General features: G+C 42.5%; 1 protein-coding gene across 1 annotated transcript in view; it reads right to left on the bottom strand.

The window, feature by feature from the left end:
- Positions 1 to 13589, bottom strand: part of LOC109909706 (prostacyclin receptor-like) — a 44018-nt gene extending 30429 nt beyond the window's left edge. The window contains exon 1 of the mRNA XM_020508717.2: positions 12021 to 13589. Within this exon, the coding sequence (XP_020364306.1) occupies positions 12021 to 12848 (828 nt within the window). The 5' untranslated portion in view covers positions 12849 to 13589. The remainder of the gene's footprint in view (positions 1 to 12020) is intronic.
- Between the last annotated feature and the right edge of the window lie 2237 nt (positions 13590 to 15826).

Here is a 15826-nt window from a genome sequence, read left to right as displayed (position 1 = left end):
AGGGAAATCAATATGGCCTACACTTGGCATGTAGGTTTCCTACTTATGGTGTCACAAACTGCGATATGGTGGAGATAGTATTTATAGTCTATATACTGTAGTATTTACTATAATTTTTGGGGTCTGTAGTATTTTTTTCAGACATTACTGTAGTATTTACTTGTAGTTGTTTTTGTCTCCAGATAACACTGTAGTATTTACTGTAGTACTCTACAGTATACTACAACATTCTATAGTAAGTACACATGATCGAGGGATACTACAGTGTAGTTTGGTATCCTACAGTATACTGCAGTTTACTATAGAATTCTATAGTAAGTACTGTAGTATTCTATAGTATTTTTTCCATGTGGGTAGTTCCCTAGAGGGCGATTAGGGGACGTACGGGGGACGGATAGGGGTGAGGGTCAATGAGGTGAAAGGCACGCTACAGGCAGGCTATTAGTCTGGCCTTGTCAGATGAGTGGGCATGTGTTAACCATATATAGTAAGGAAATAACAGGAGGAGAGGTCATGGAAGTGGGTTTGTTATCTCTTTCACAGAGCACATCTACTCTCCGGAAGACTCCAAACTAGATATGCGGAACTGTGACAACAGCAGGATAAGGTATGCAAGCAGGGGAAGCAGGTAGCCTAGTGGTTAACAGCGTTGGGCCAGTAACCCGAAAGGTCCCCAAGCCGACTAGGTGAAAAATCTGTTAATGTGCCCTTGAGCAATAGCACACAGATCAAAACAATGGACCATGCACGGCTGCACTCCCACATCTTTCTCCCTTAAATGTGGTTTGTTATGATCAACTTGCATGATTCTTAACCTCTTATGACACTGACAGAGGGATAAGAGGTTGTCTTATAGAAAAGAGCAGACGCTCTGCCCTATCCATGCAGACCTCAGTCCTACAGGTTATGGAAATGTTGCTACACTCCTTAAAAACAATACAGTAAATACTGCAGCATACTACAATTTGCAAAAATTCTACAGTAAGTATTTATACTATAGTAAACTGTAAATACTACAGTACACTACAGTTATGTCATTTGCAGACTTAACTTTTCAAAACACTACAGTGAATACTACAGTAATATCCACAAAAACACTCCAGTGAATACTATAGTATTTCTACCATAGTATACTATAGTATCTTTTTCATCTGGGTGAATTACACTCATCACAATTCGACACAATTTGGTTGATACTTTGATTGGAACCTATTTTCACCCACTCAAGACAGCCAAAAGTTTGTTGAATACCCAATCTATTACCACTGTGCTTTACACCAGTGGTTCCCAAACTTGTTATAGTCCCGTAACCCTTCAAACATTCAACCTCCAGCTGCGTACCCCCTCTAGCACCAGGGTCAGCGCACTCTCAAATGTTATACGATACATTTATTAAAACATAAGAATGAGTGTGAGTTTGTCACTTCCCACAAGCTTTGTTGTGACAAAGAGCTCTTATAGGACCAGGGCACAAATAATAATAATCAATAATTTTGCCCTTTGTTTAACCATCTTACATATAAAACCTTATTTGTTTATCGAAAATTGTGAATAACTCACCACAGGTTAATGAGAAGGGTGTGCTTGAAAGGATGCACATACAGTCGGGCTAAAAGTATTTAGTCAGCCACCAATTGTGCAAGTTATCCCACTTAAAAATATGAGAGAGGCCTGTAATTTTCATCATAGGTACACTTCAACTATGACTGACAAAATGAGAAAAAAAATCCAGAAAATCACATTGTAGGATTTTTTATGAATTTATTTGCAAATTATGGTGGAAAATAAGTATTTAATCAATAACAAAGGTTTATCTCAATACTTTGTTATATACCCTTTGTAGGCAATGACAGAGGTCAAACGTTAAATGTAAGTCTTCACAAGGTTTTCACACACTGTTGCTGGTATTTTGGCCCATTCCTCCATGCAGATCTCCTCTAGAGCAGTGATGTTTTGGGGCTGTTGCTGGGCAACACGGACTTTCAACTCCCTCCAAAGATTTTCTTATGGGGTTGAGATCTGGAGACTGGCTAGGCCACTCCAGGACCTTGAAATGCTTCTTACGAAACCACTCCTTCATTGCCCGGGTGGTGTGTTTGGGATCATTGTCATGCTGAAAGACCCAGCCACATTTCATCTTCAATGCCCTTGCTGATGGAAGGAGGTTTTCACTCAAAATCTCACGATACATGGCCCCATTCATTCTTTCCTTTACACGGATCAGTCGTCCTGGTCCCGAGTTGAGTTTTTACCAAAAAGTTCTATTTTGGTTTCATCTGACCATATGACATTCTCCCAATCTTCTTCTGGATCATCCAAATGCTCTCTTGCAAACTTCAGACGGGCCTGGACATGTACTGGCTTAAGCAGGGGGACACGTCTGGCACTGCAGGATTTGAGTCCCTGGCGGCGTAGTGTGTTACTGATGGTAGGCTTTGTTACTTTGGTCCCAGCTCTCTGCAGGTCATTCACTAGGTCCTCCCGTGTGGTTCTGGGATTTTTGCTCACTGTTCACCCTTGTGATCATTTTGACCCCACGGGGTGAGATCTTGCGTGGAGCCCCAGATCGAGGGAGATTATCAATGGTCTTGTATGTCTTCCATTTCCTAATAATTGCTCCCACAGTTGATTTCTTCAAACCAAGCTGCTTACCTATGGCAGATTCAGTCTTCCCAGCCAAGTGCAGGTCTACAATTTTGTTTCTGGTGTCCTTTGACAGCTCTTTGGTCTTGGCCATAGTGGAGTTTGGAGTGTGACTGTTTGAGGATGTGGACAGGTGTCTTTTATACTGATAACAAGTTCAAACACGTGCTATTAATACAGGTAACGAGTGGAGGACAGAGGAGCCTCTTAAAGAAGAAGTTACAGGTCTGTGAGAGCCAGAAATCTTGCTTGTTTGTAGGTTACCAAATACTTATTTTCCCTCACAATTTGCAAATAAATTCATTAAAAATCCTACAACGTGATTTTCTGGATTTTTTTTCTAATTTTGTCTGTCATAGTTGAAGTGTAACTATGATGAAAATTACAGGCCTCTCTCATCTTTTTAAGTGGGAGAACTTGCACAATTGGTGGCTGACTAAATACTTTTTTGCCCCACTGTAACTCTGCAATGTTGGGTTGTATTGGAGAGTCTCAGTCTTATTAAATAATTTTCCACACACAGTCTGTGCCTCTATTTAGTTTAAATGCTACTGAGGGCCGAGAATCCACTCTCACATAGGTACGTGGTTGCAAAGGGTATCAGTGTCTTAACAGCGTGATTGGCCAAGGCAGAATACTCTGAGTGCAGCCCAATCCAGAAATCTGGCAGTGGCCTCTGAATAAATTCAAATTTTCACAGAACTGCTTGTTGCAATTTCGATGAGGCTCTCTTGTTCAGATATCGGTCAGTGGACTGGAGGCAGGGCATGAAAGGGATAACGAAAAAACATCACCCAGATAGGCCAGTCCTGTGAGAAACTCGACATCATGCAAGTGGTCAGACAAGTGAAAATGATGATCAGTAAAAGAAAACTTTAAGCTCGTCTCTCAATTTAAAAACGTGTTAATACTTTGCCCCTTGATAACCAGCGCACTTATGTATGTTGTAAAAGCGTTACATGGTCGCTGCCCATATCATTGCATAGTGCAGAAAATACACGAGAGTTCAGGGACCTTGCTTTAACAAAGTTAACCATTTTCACCGTGGTGTCCAAAATGTCTTTAAGCTTTCAGGCATTCCCTTGGCAGCAAGAGCCTCTCGGTGGATGCTGCAGTGTACCCAAGTGGCGTCGGGAGCAACTTCTTGCACGTGTGTTACCACTCCACTATGTCTCCCTGTCATGGCTTTTGCGCCATCAGCAGCAGTTACGTTTGGTTACATATGGACAGTTAGTGGAATTCCTGTGAGAGAGTAACGGTTAATGTGATTGGATGTTAATTATTCGACTAGGCTACCTGTATTTGACATTGTGTTGTTATTTTGCTGAACACTAGATGGTTTAATTTGATTTTTGGCAGTGAAACGAGGCTACTCAGGCGATCTGGGGTTTACTTGATAGCTACCTACACAAATAGCTAGCTAGAACAAAGTGTTAATAAGATAAATTCATTTAAAAAGATTAAAAGCTACAAATAAGTTCTCCAGAACTGTTGTAAAATATAAATGGACTGTTTGAAAATGTGAAGAATTATTAATTATATAAAAAATATATTTATATATATTTTTTTAAATGTGATTCACATTTTTATTTGGGGTACACCCGACAGCATTGTGTGTACCCCCCCAGTTTGAGAATACCTGCTCTATATCAAATTTCAGTCAGACTGCCCAGCCAATCCGAGCCCCCTACACAACTTCCCACCCATGTTTTTTTTTTATGCCTCAAGGGAAAGGTTTGCAAAACAAAAGTTGAACATACACATACACCTACACATTAACACACAAAACCATTTCACCCTCCATATAATTCATATCATAGGCATCATAGTACTGTAGAGCTCTTTTTACTTGCACACAATATAGCTGGGTCACCTCGTCCTGCCCCTATGGGTCCACGGCCCTGCAGCGCCCCAACCCAACACACCCCACTCAGCTTTAGGATCTTAGTGAAACATTCATTATTGGTTTCAGGTGTTTCAGACTGTCAACAGTACAGCAGACTCCCAGGACCAGGAATGAGCAGCCCAGCAGCTAAGGATTGCCTAAATCTCCCTTGACGTGGACATGTTTTCAATGCAAACTCCTTTTGTCGTACAGTATTCCACATAAGGCTTCCAGACCTTATAACAGTTGCACAGTATACCCTCAATCTCAAAGCAAATCTAGTGGTACTGTACATAACTTGACAATTCATCCATACATTATGGGAGGATAACCAACCTTCCAATGAATGGCAATGCATTAATTAGCCACTTTAAATGCTTGGTTACACCGTTTCTTCTGATAACAGTCTCCAGTATCAACATTTCAAAGCAAATGAAAACGGGGAGAAGGCAGAATCCGTAAACATGGCTGAGATAAACGGACATACTCTTTGCCAGAATTCAGCCAGCCTTCACAAGACCTCAACATATGGTATCAGGTAGGCTGTCATTACAAATAAGAATTTGTTCTTAACTGACTTGGCTAGTTAAATAAAGGTTAAATATATATATGTATATATATATATATTTTTTTTTTTAAATATGTCCCCTTTTGTGCTTAACACCTCCAGCAGGATAATAACATTTCTGAGTGCATGCTATTCCGTTTCACTGGCAGTTACTACCCTCTATGGATGGTCTTGAACTGCATAAATTGATGTCTGAGATGATATGAACATGACTGGGCATTCTAACATACCTGTATCCATTCATCGTCATCAATAGCTTCTCCCAGGTCTTGCTGACATTTTGTTTGACATGTTTTGTGTCAATGGAAAAATTCTTGCAAAAGTATTAAAAATAGAAAACAGAAATACCTTATTCGCATAAGTATTCAGACCCTTTGCTATTAGACTCGAAATTGAGCTCAGGTGCATCCTGTTTCCATTGATCATCCTTGAGATGTTTCTACAACTTGATTGGAGTCCACCTGTGGTAAATTAAATTGATTGGACATGATTTGGAAAGGCACACACCTGTCTATATAAGGTTGACAGTGCTGTTGACAGTGCATGTCAGAGCAAAAACCAAGCCATGAGGTGGAAGGAATTGTCCGTAGAGCTCCGAGACAGGATTGTATCGAGGCACACTTCTGGGGAAGTGTACCAAAACATTTCTGCCACATTGAACACAGTGGCCTCCATCATTCTTAAATAGAAGGAGTTTGCTCCAGAGCACTCAAGACCTCAGACTGGGGCAAAAGGTCTCCTTCCAACAGGACAATGACCCTAAGCACACAGCCAAGACAACGTAGGAGGGGCTCTGAATGTCCTTGAGTGGCTCAGCCCAAGCCTGGACTTGAACCCGATCTAACATCTCTGGAGAAACCTGAAAATAGCTGTGGAAGCGACGCTCCCCATCCACCCTGACAAAGCTTGAGAGGATCTGCAGGGAAGAATGGGAGAAACTCCCCAAATACAGGTGCACCAAGCTTGTAGCGTCAAACCTAAAAGACTGAAGGCTGTAATTGCTGCCAACAAAGTACTAAGTAAAGTATCTGAATACTTGATGGGGAACAAACAATTTAATCCATTTTAGAATACGGCTGTAACATAACAAAATGTGGAAAAAGCGAAGGGGTCTGAATACCTTCCAAATGCACTGCAAGCTACAGATGTTTTTTTTTGCATTTTTGCATTGAGTTTTTTGCATTGGATGCGTCTCAATCCACCGCATCCGCCGATGTCGCACTTCCGCATCTGCGTTGAAAGGGGACAGAGCTGGAGTGGTGTTTGTCAGACCACGAGACATCTGTGTTGAAAGGGGACAGCTAGAGCGGTGTTTGTCAGACCACGAGATCATCCGTAGCATCCGAACTTTTTGGCCTACAAACTATTATGACCCCTCTATGGAAAGATGGGATTGGTCTGAAGTCGGTACAGCCAATCTCCCAGCTTCTGCCTGTAGTGTCTGAACCTTTTGGGCTACACACTAATTATGTTGTTTTGCTCTAGGACACCCACAGGCCTCACAATACTCGTCTGAATGTCCCCCTGGTACCAGTAGGGAAAAAATGAATGCAAATATAGTACCAGTCAAAAGTTTGGACACACCTACTCATTGAAGGGTTTTTCTTTATTTGTACTATTTTCTACATTGTAGAATATAGTGAAGACATCAATACTATGAAATAATATATGAAATATAAATACATATATTATATACCTGAGATTCTTCAAAGTAGCCACCCTTTGCCTTCATTGACAGCTTTGCACATTCTTGGCATTCCCTGTATTTTGTATTTTTTTTAAGTGGTCTTAAAATTCAAAATCAACTAGAAAAAATATTATTGGTATGAACTTCTTTTAAAAAAAATGTTTATCCACATAGCATTTAAAAACCATGTCAACCCCTATTATTTCACACAGAGTGAGTCCATGTAGCTTTTTATGTGATTTGTTAAGCCAAATTTTACACCTCAACTAATTTAGGCTTGGTTAAACAAAGGGGTTGAATACTTATGCAACAACTATATTTGATTTATTTGATTTTCTATTCATCTTTAAAAAATATATGAATAATCTTCCACTTTAACATGAGTATTTTGTTGACCAAAATGACAATTAAATCTATTTGAATCCCACTTTGTAACACAACAAAGTGTGAAGAAATTAACGGGGTCTGAATACTTTTGCAAGGCACTATAAATAACCAATGACATTTACAATCAAATCGATAAAAGCATCAGACCGTCGAATGTTCACCAGAGAAAAAGGACTTCCGCTCTTATACACATCAGACAGATGTATTACATACACAAACGCATCCCAAAACACAGTCACATCTCGGTGTGATAGATCAGCCACAGTGACGCACTATAAGCCCTCAGAGCGTCAAGGGCGATCGTTTAACGATACCAATCTATTCTGCTCCGTGTCACAAATGCTTTCGGCAACCACATGCAGGATGTAAATCAAAGCAGGGTGAAAAGGATTTGAAGGCCATATGGGCAGCACTAAGAGACCTAGGTAAATACAGTCTGGCAGGGACCAACAAATTACAATAATGCACATAGCTACTGACCTTGAGTCAGATTTGAGAAGTAGGCTCCAGATTGAAACATGAAAAGAAGTCTAAAAGGGAACTTTGTCAGCTGATGCAATGTCTGCAGTCCAATGTTACACATTGTTGTACCTTTCACCGTTTCACACCTGAAAAATTGCCTCCTCAATAAACCACAAAGCAAACATTATAAATACCTACAGACTCCATCATCAAATGTTGGTCTGAGCCTGCGATGTTAATGAAACAACCACATTTTCTGTCTGGATTCAATTTAGTGTTGGGGAACCAATCTTATTCTAACCACAATTGCACTCATAACTGTACAGATGTAAAGTGTGGTTACAGAATGACACTAAAATCTCCCTCAGTTTTTGAGGGAGTCAGGACGTGCCTGCATACCCCAACAGTTGACATTACAGTCAATTATCCTCATTCCTTGGAGTTACTCTTTAACAACGTTTTCCAGAAATTCTGTAAATATCTATATTTACTCCGAATTAAGATTCAAAGATGTCTGCAGAAAGAAGGGGTTGTCCGCTATGATAGGACACCTTGAGTTCGAACAAGTCTATTTTGCTTCAATGAACTACAGTAAGTGACGTGGATTTAACATCTGAAAAAACATGTTCAGCTCATTCCAAGGAGCACCAAGTGTCTGCGGGTTTCCGCTCCACCCTTGTACAGTCGTGGCCAAAAGTTTTGAGAATGACACAAATATGAATTTTCACAAAGTCTGCTGCCTCAGTTTGTATGATGGCAATTGGCATATACTCCAGAATGTTACGAAGAGTGATCAGATGCAAATGAAATGAATCCCCAAGAAGTTAATTGACAGCATGCCAGGGCAGATTGCAGAGGTTTTGAAAAAGAAGGGTCAACACTGCAAATGTTGACTCTTTGCATCAACTTCATGTAATTGTCAATAAAAGCCTTTGACACGTATGAAATGCTTGTAATTATACTTCTGTATTCCATAGTAACAGCTGACAAAAATATCTAAAGACACTGAAGCAGCAAACTTTGTGGAAATTCATATTTGTGTCATTCTCAAAACTTTTGGCCACGACTGTACTTGATTGATGAATTAAGGTCACTAACTAGTAAAGAACTCCCCTCACCTGGTTGTCTAGGTCTTGAAAGGAAAAACCTGCAGACACTAGGCCCTCCATGGAATGAGTTTAACAACTCTGCAATAACAGAATGATGGTAACAGAACGACACCATGGGTCCCTGATCAGTACTATACAGAAATGCATAACTATGAATGTCATTCTCTTCATGGTGATATCCTGAATAGGTACACGAAGGTAGAAAAATGTAATATCCTCATGCTTGGGTATTATTCTACACATTGGCTATTATTCTAATGAGCTCCGCCCCCAAACAAGACCAAATTTGGTTGGTCCGGAATGGACCAAATCTGTACCAATCATAGACGTGTCTATGATTATAGTCGAGACGTTTGGACATCACAGAGTAGCACAGTAGAGTAGAGCACAGCAGAACACAGCACAGCCGTGTAGAGTACTGTATTGTTAAGTAGAGTACAGTACACTAAATAATACTGTACACTACTCTAGTATGCTTTACTGTACTGTCCTATACTCTACTTATTTATACTGTACCTTGTGACTTGGTGACTACTATGAATTACCATTGTAGCCAATTCAGTTGCAGTCATTTTGTTACAGATTTTCTGGTCATTCTGTTACCGATTTGGTAACCAAATGACACATTTTAATCACTTAATAAATCATAAACCAAATTGCTTTCAGTAAAAACACTAACTAAATCGGTAGTTCTGCCTTTACTTGGTACTTCTGTAAACATTCAAGATTTTTGGTGACAGAATGACAGAATGCTTTGAAAAATTGATATATGCCTTCACGGAGCCTTTTCCATGAATATGACCTACCTACATACCCTGCATCAAGCAGCACCAGTCCAGCTGGTTACTCATCTCTTCTCCTCTTTTTCTGGTTTTCAATCTCCCTCTCTCTCCCTCCCTCCCTCCCTCACCCCATCCATTCCTTCCAGAGTGGACAGATTGAAAGCTAACACATCCTCCTCTTATCAGCCCAAATGCACCACATGCATCTCTTCTTTCCGTCTCGCTCACATTTGCGTGTTCCAGCCAAGCCTCACTAAGAGCTTGTGGCGGTACTGAAAGCAGACGGCTGTACGAAAAAGCATCTATTCTTCAGCGCCTGGCATTGTGCTCTACCGTATAGTGTTACAGCAACGTGTTTTTGCGTTCCATTAAATAAGAATTGGACAGAGAGACGGCGGCGTGCCTGTGAGTCTAAGTGTGTGTGGACTCTACTGTACGTATGTGTGCTCAGTATTGACAGGAGGGGTAAGTCAATTACATAAACTAGACTCTCTATCCCACCGCCACTCGACCATATTAAAGAGGGAATCATAGAAACGCGAGTAGTTTCTTTCCTCCCATCCTGCAGCTCCTCTTGCTCAGGTGTCCACATCATGTTCCAGCAGTCTTACACTCTAAAAACCCGCATCTCAACTGCAGGTCTGGGGCTGTAAGGAAAAGCAGCAGGGCTTAGCTGGGAGGAGAGAGAGACTGCTGCATTGACATGCAACTGTGCTGAACTGCACTCATCTCATCCTATACACACTCCTCTATTGCCTCGCTCTAATCCACTCATAGTCACACACACACACACACGCAGTGTGGCATGTTTGAGGTGGTGTGTGAGTCAGTCAGTTGGGCGATTCCTTAATAACAGGCTATTCAATTCATCAGCAGACTAACAGTCTTAACGTGCCCTGCATGCCTGGTCGGTATTTGGCCATGATTACTACAAGTGTAGATAGCGGGCTAGACTAATTTACCAATCAAACAATTGTTTGTCTAATTGAATGACTGTCAAAGAGAAACAAGAGAGAAACTGCCAATGCACAACTAAAGCGGGTATCGGGTATCACAGGCCCAGGCCGAACCTGCAGGGCGATCTTTCTTACCATCTGCATGTGAATCAAACTGACTCGATCTACACATTTAGTAGTATGCCACAAGTATGCCAAATCATTGCTGGAGGTTGGAGGAAATTCTACCCCCACGGATGCCGTCTGGTTCAAGAAGTGACTCAGGAGTCAGGACGTGCCTGCATACCCCCCCCCCCCAAGGCATCAACCACAGCTCCTGACAGACTGCAGCAAGACAGTTCCTTAAAAACCGCTCTGTCATCTTTCTGTCTCATCATGGAGTATTACCCACAGGCAGCAGAGAGTCCTCGGGGAGAAGATTGGTATGGAATGACTCAAAGAAAAAGGGCAACAGTTGACATTACAGTCAATTATCCTCATTCCTTGGAGTTACTCTTTAACTACTTTGGCAACTGGAATGCCATTACTCAACTGTACTTAGTAGCACAAATCAATGATTGAACTTAAATCAAAGGAAACTGGCAAGCTTATTCAGTATGCAATCAAGGATAGCAGGCTTATATCTTTACACTCAAACAGTGACTTTCAGCAAAACATAGATTGTTTTGGTTTCAACCCTCACTATATCAGTATTTCAACAAATGTCCATATGTATGTCTGTGTGTCTGTGTCTGTGTGTGTGGTAACAGCCAGAAGGGACAGGGACAGGAGGGTGCCTCTCCAACTCCGTGTCAAACCCACTGAACAGCACCCACAAGCAGAGACCCGCCCCACAGCCCTCTGGGAAGGGAGGGGCCAGATCCAGTCCTCCAGGGCTGGCAGGTTTAGCACACACCTCTCAATTAGAGTAGCAAAACATCAACGGTCAGGTTTATTTTACAATCCAAATGACGGTCTGGTTACGCAACCACGCAACCAAACCTCTCTGGGCATTGGATATGTCATAAGGAACGGCCCCATTGGGAGTAGAGGAGAAGAGACAGGCCTGCTTGTTTTTTTTAAACAGTTTCTTCCTTGGAACAAAGTTCTCCCACATCGGATGCTTCCTCAAAAGCATTGTGGTTCTTATTTTCACTTCAATATCAAGACACTAAAGCGATCTAACAGTGAGCGAGATGGCACAGCATGCCATTGTTTACACAGAATGTGTGTACAGAGAGAGATCAGGAGCATAGCGAAGTGGTTTTGAATGTCTAATAGCCACAGTATAACAGTGTACTGTAGGGTCATGACTTAGGTATCAGACAGAATCACATACAGAGATATCCAGACCGAGAGGATAAGACAATTAAAGAGACACAAAAGAGGTCACTCGGCCAAAGGGAAAAGTGAGTAAATACAGTGAGTCACACAGAGTTTGAGTTGCAGATAAGTCACAGAACGTGTGTCAGTCTTAGCTTGGGGCCACACGTATATGCACACACATAATCGAACACACACAACAACAAACACACAGGGATATGGGTCAGAGATCAACTCACAGTGAGCGGCAAGGAGCAGACAACGAAGATGACCGTCATGGAGGCCAGCAGCATCAGGTGGTCCATCTCCTCCTCCCCCTGTCCGAACCAGCCCAGACTCATCTTCCTCTTCCTCCCTCCATTCCCCACCGAACCACGGCGTGTCATCTGGCTTCGGTGCATCCGGCACAGGCTGACGATCACCGAGCCGTTGCACACAAACACCGCCACAATCAGCAGCGCCATGACCGAGGCGTAGGACAGCGAGAATGCCAGAACCTTCCTCTCTTCGTCCGCCCCCTCGCCCACCGCCTCCATCTTGATGAAGCACCACGTGCCCGGGCAGTACTGCTTGTGGCGGCCGTAGCCGAAGAATGGCAAAACACAGAAGGCGCAGGTGAAGACGTAGATAAGCAGGAGGGCCACCTTGGCGAAGCTGCGTCGGACGCACTTGGAGTAAAAATAGGGGTGGCTGATGGCCAGGCAGCGCTCCACGGCCATGGCACAGAGGATGAGCATGGAGGCCAGGCCGAAGAAGGTCATGGCAAAGGCGAAGAGGCCACAGAGTCCCTGGTCCCCAGTGAGCCCCAGCAGGGATCGCTGGCGGGCGTAGCACACAAACACCAGGGGGCTGAGGAAGCAGGTTCCCAGCAAGTCAGTCAGGGCCAGTCCCGTCACCAGGATGCAGAAGACGGAGGACTTGGTGCGCCGCTCCTTCTGGTGGACCCCCAGGATGGCCAGGGCGATGAAGTTCCCCATCACCCCCAGGATGAACATCACCGTGCTCACCACCGGGTTCCCGTCCGTGTGGATATGGGTGCTGTTCTCGCAGCTCTCGTTGGACAGCATGACTCGAGGTTCAGTGTGTGTGTGTGTGTTGTGTGTCAGGCTGTCAGTGTTGTGGTGGGCCCCCTCAAGCTCTCAAAGTCACCCTTTTTTGGCGGCAGAAAAGGCTATGGTAAGTCTTAAGACCCATTCCACTGTGCAAAAAAACAGTTGAATCAACGTTCTTTCCACTCATTTCAAGTAAAAATTTCAATTTGATGTCCTTGAGTTAACCTCGAAAACGATTTTTTTCACCCAACTTTTGACCTAAATCCAATGACATGGTGACATGTTTTGTTGATTTCAGGTTGAATTCACGTTAGTTGACAACTCAAAACTAGACATAGAACTGACGTCTGTGACCAATGTTTTGGCATTGTTGAATCATTGTGATTCAGTGGACTTCCCCAAAATTGTTTCCATTTCTCTTGTTGCTCTTCTGTAAAGTTTCCAAAGTCTCCAAGGTATAAAACGGTTCTCTTTCTTAAAAGAAAACACGCAACTATTTAGGGATCCATTGTGCAAGAGCAGTTCAAACGATATTGGCATTCATGAGTAATAAATAACACTGTGTATAGGAACGAAACAAGCTCAACTCTTACCAAACGGGTCTCAATTGGCGATAAAAATCAACTGCCACTCCATATCTTTTGATCAGTATGTTCTATAGTGCCCGTTGTCTTTCTCCGAAACTCTACCTCTCCGACTGTCGCAAGCATCTGTCTGACAGCTAGTGATAAAGAGTGCGTAGTGCATGTGTCACTTTCTGCTCTCTCTCTCTCGCACTCTTTCGCCCACGCGTTGCCTACACACACTCTCTCTCTCTCTCTTTCTCGCGCACTTTCAATTCTCTCTCGCTCTCAGTCCCCGAGACTGTTAAATGTACGGCTCTAGGTCATATAACATATCAGAAATGCTACATGTTTCAAAGACTATCCGCATTTCGAGGTGATTTTTAGGTTTTCAAATGTTTCATAATTTGCATATGGCAAAAAAAAAAAAATCTCTCTAATTTTCTCTAACCACCTTCAAGAAACCAAGTGACGAACCATACCGTACTATATAGCCTTACATGAAAAATATGAGACAATTGATTACATACAAAGTCATCTTTATTTTGAACCTAATTTCTTTGCCTCGGAATTAATGATTTATTAATTTGATACCTCATCCATGAGCTAGAATTGTGTAATTCTGTATTAGGTCATTAAGATTTTTTTAAACGTCGTTCTAATATCTTTAGAATTCAGAGATTTTGGGCCAGAATACAAACCACAATTACAATCTCATTATGATGCAACAATTAGCTAAATATTAGAACCCTAGAATGTTACAACAACCAGAAGAAACAACGAAAAAAAAAACGCATCCATTCACTAAACTACTTTTTTAACTCTTTGTAATTAGACGGAATTCGCGGAGGTGAGACTAAATCTGGCCAACTCTGGTCAGAAAAAAATAGCCCAATGTGTTAAAATGTTTCAGACTTAAGTAAATCAGTAAAAAAAAAATTGGCCTACTCACTAGCATTTACTAGTTGATACGAATACGAATCCTTAGGATAACTGAAGTCAAAAATCTGTCATGGTCAGACAGTTAAGAAAATGATGGGAACAAATCAAATAAATAAAACGAATAAATGTTTCGTCATGCAGAGAGGGGTCAGTGGGCTGGAGAAATCATTTACTGAAAGAGAGGAGATGGAGAAAGGCAACAAGATGAGGGAGGAATGAGAGAAAGAAAGACAATGAAGGGCTGCTGAGAAGGAGAAAGGAGATTGAGAGTTGTAAACAAAGTAGACCACAACCGATGGAAGCTGGATAGAGAGGTGAAGGAGAAAGTCAACAAGGTAAGGGTGGAACCAGAGAAAGAAAGTGAAAGGCTAATTAAAGAGTTGCTGAGACAGATTAGGGAGAAGGAGGCTTCTATTGAGGTAAACCACTACCAATGGAAGCTAGAGAGAGAGTTGTTTGAGAAACAGAGACAAAGTGAAGTGTCGGACAGAAAAAAAGATGGAGCTCAAGATGGCAAAGCTGAAGGTGCAGAACATAATGAACTTGGCCGAGATAGGAGAGGTGACAGTGGAGAGTACCAAGCTGTTAGCTGAGAACGAAAGGGAGAGAGAAATGTTGAAGAAACAGAGAGAAAGCTTAATGGCAGACAAAGAAAATATAGAAGTCAAGATGACAAAGGTGACGATGGAGAAGATACTGCACTTGGCCAAGATTGGGAAGTTGACCGTGGAGAACACGAGGCTGTTAGCTGAGAATGGAAGGGTGAAAAGGGTGTTGGACAAGCAGCAGCCGACACACAAACGTTGGTGGACCAGATAGCAAAGGTGAAGTTGTCCTTGGCCAAGTCAAGTTATGGAAGGTGACAGTGGAGAACAATATACTGTTAGCTGAGAATGAAAGGGCGGAGAGGGAGAGGGTGAGAGAGAGAGAGAGAGAGAGCGAGAGAGGAATGGATGGAACCTCATAAGAAATGGTTTGGAGACAGCTTTGGCCTCAGCAGACCAGGAGAGGAATCAGACACTAGTAGGCTGGAAGGAGGACAGTTTGGAGACGGGCCAAGGCTGGCCTATGAAGCCTCTGGGATCAACGGGGGTAAAGATGGATGAAGGAGGAGGAGGAGGAGAAGATTAAGAGGAGGAACACGTAGGCAGCAGAGGTGTGGATGACTGAGCGGAGAGAAAAGGAGAGAGCGATAGAGGCTCTGGAATGAAAAAAAGAGAAGGATTCTGTACCTGCATGGACAAGAAAAGAAGGGATGACAGATGGAAAAGGAGAGGTTGGAGCTTACGGGGGAGTGGGAGAGAAAGAATAGTGAAATTAAGAAAATGCAAATGGAGAAAGACAGATGGGCAATAGAGAAGATAGATGTGGTGGAGAGGATGAAGGCTTACATACTGTAAAGCTGTACCAGATGCAGACTGTCCTGAGGTTCAGAGAGCAAGAGCAGGCGCAGATACAGTGCTCCATTTAATCAGTCACAGTTCAGGG

Source organism: Oncorhynchus kisutch, linkage group LG18 (assembly GCF_002021735.2).
Source record: "Oncorhynchus kisutch isolate 150728-3 linkage group LG18, Okis_V2, whole genome shotgun sequence".
NCBI classification, from domain to species: Eukaryota; Metazoa; Chordata; class Actinopteri; order Salmoniformes; family Salmonidae; genus Oncorhynchus; species Oncorhynchus kisutch.
This window is presented reverse-complemented; position numbering and strand designations above follow the sequence as displayed.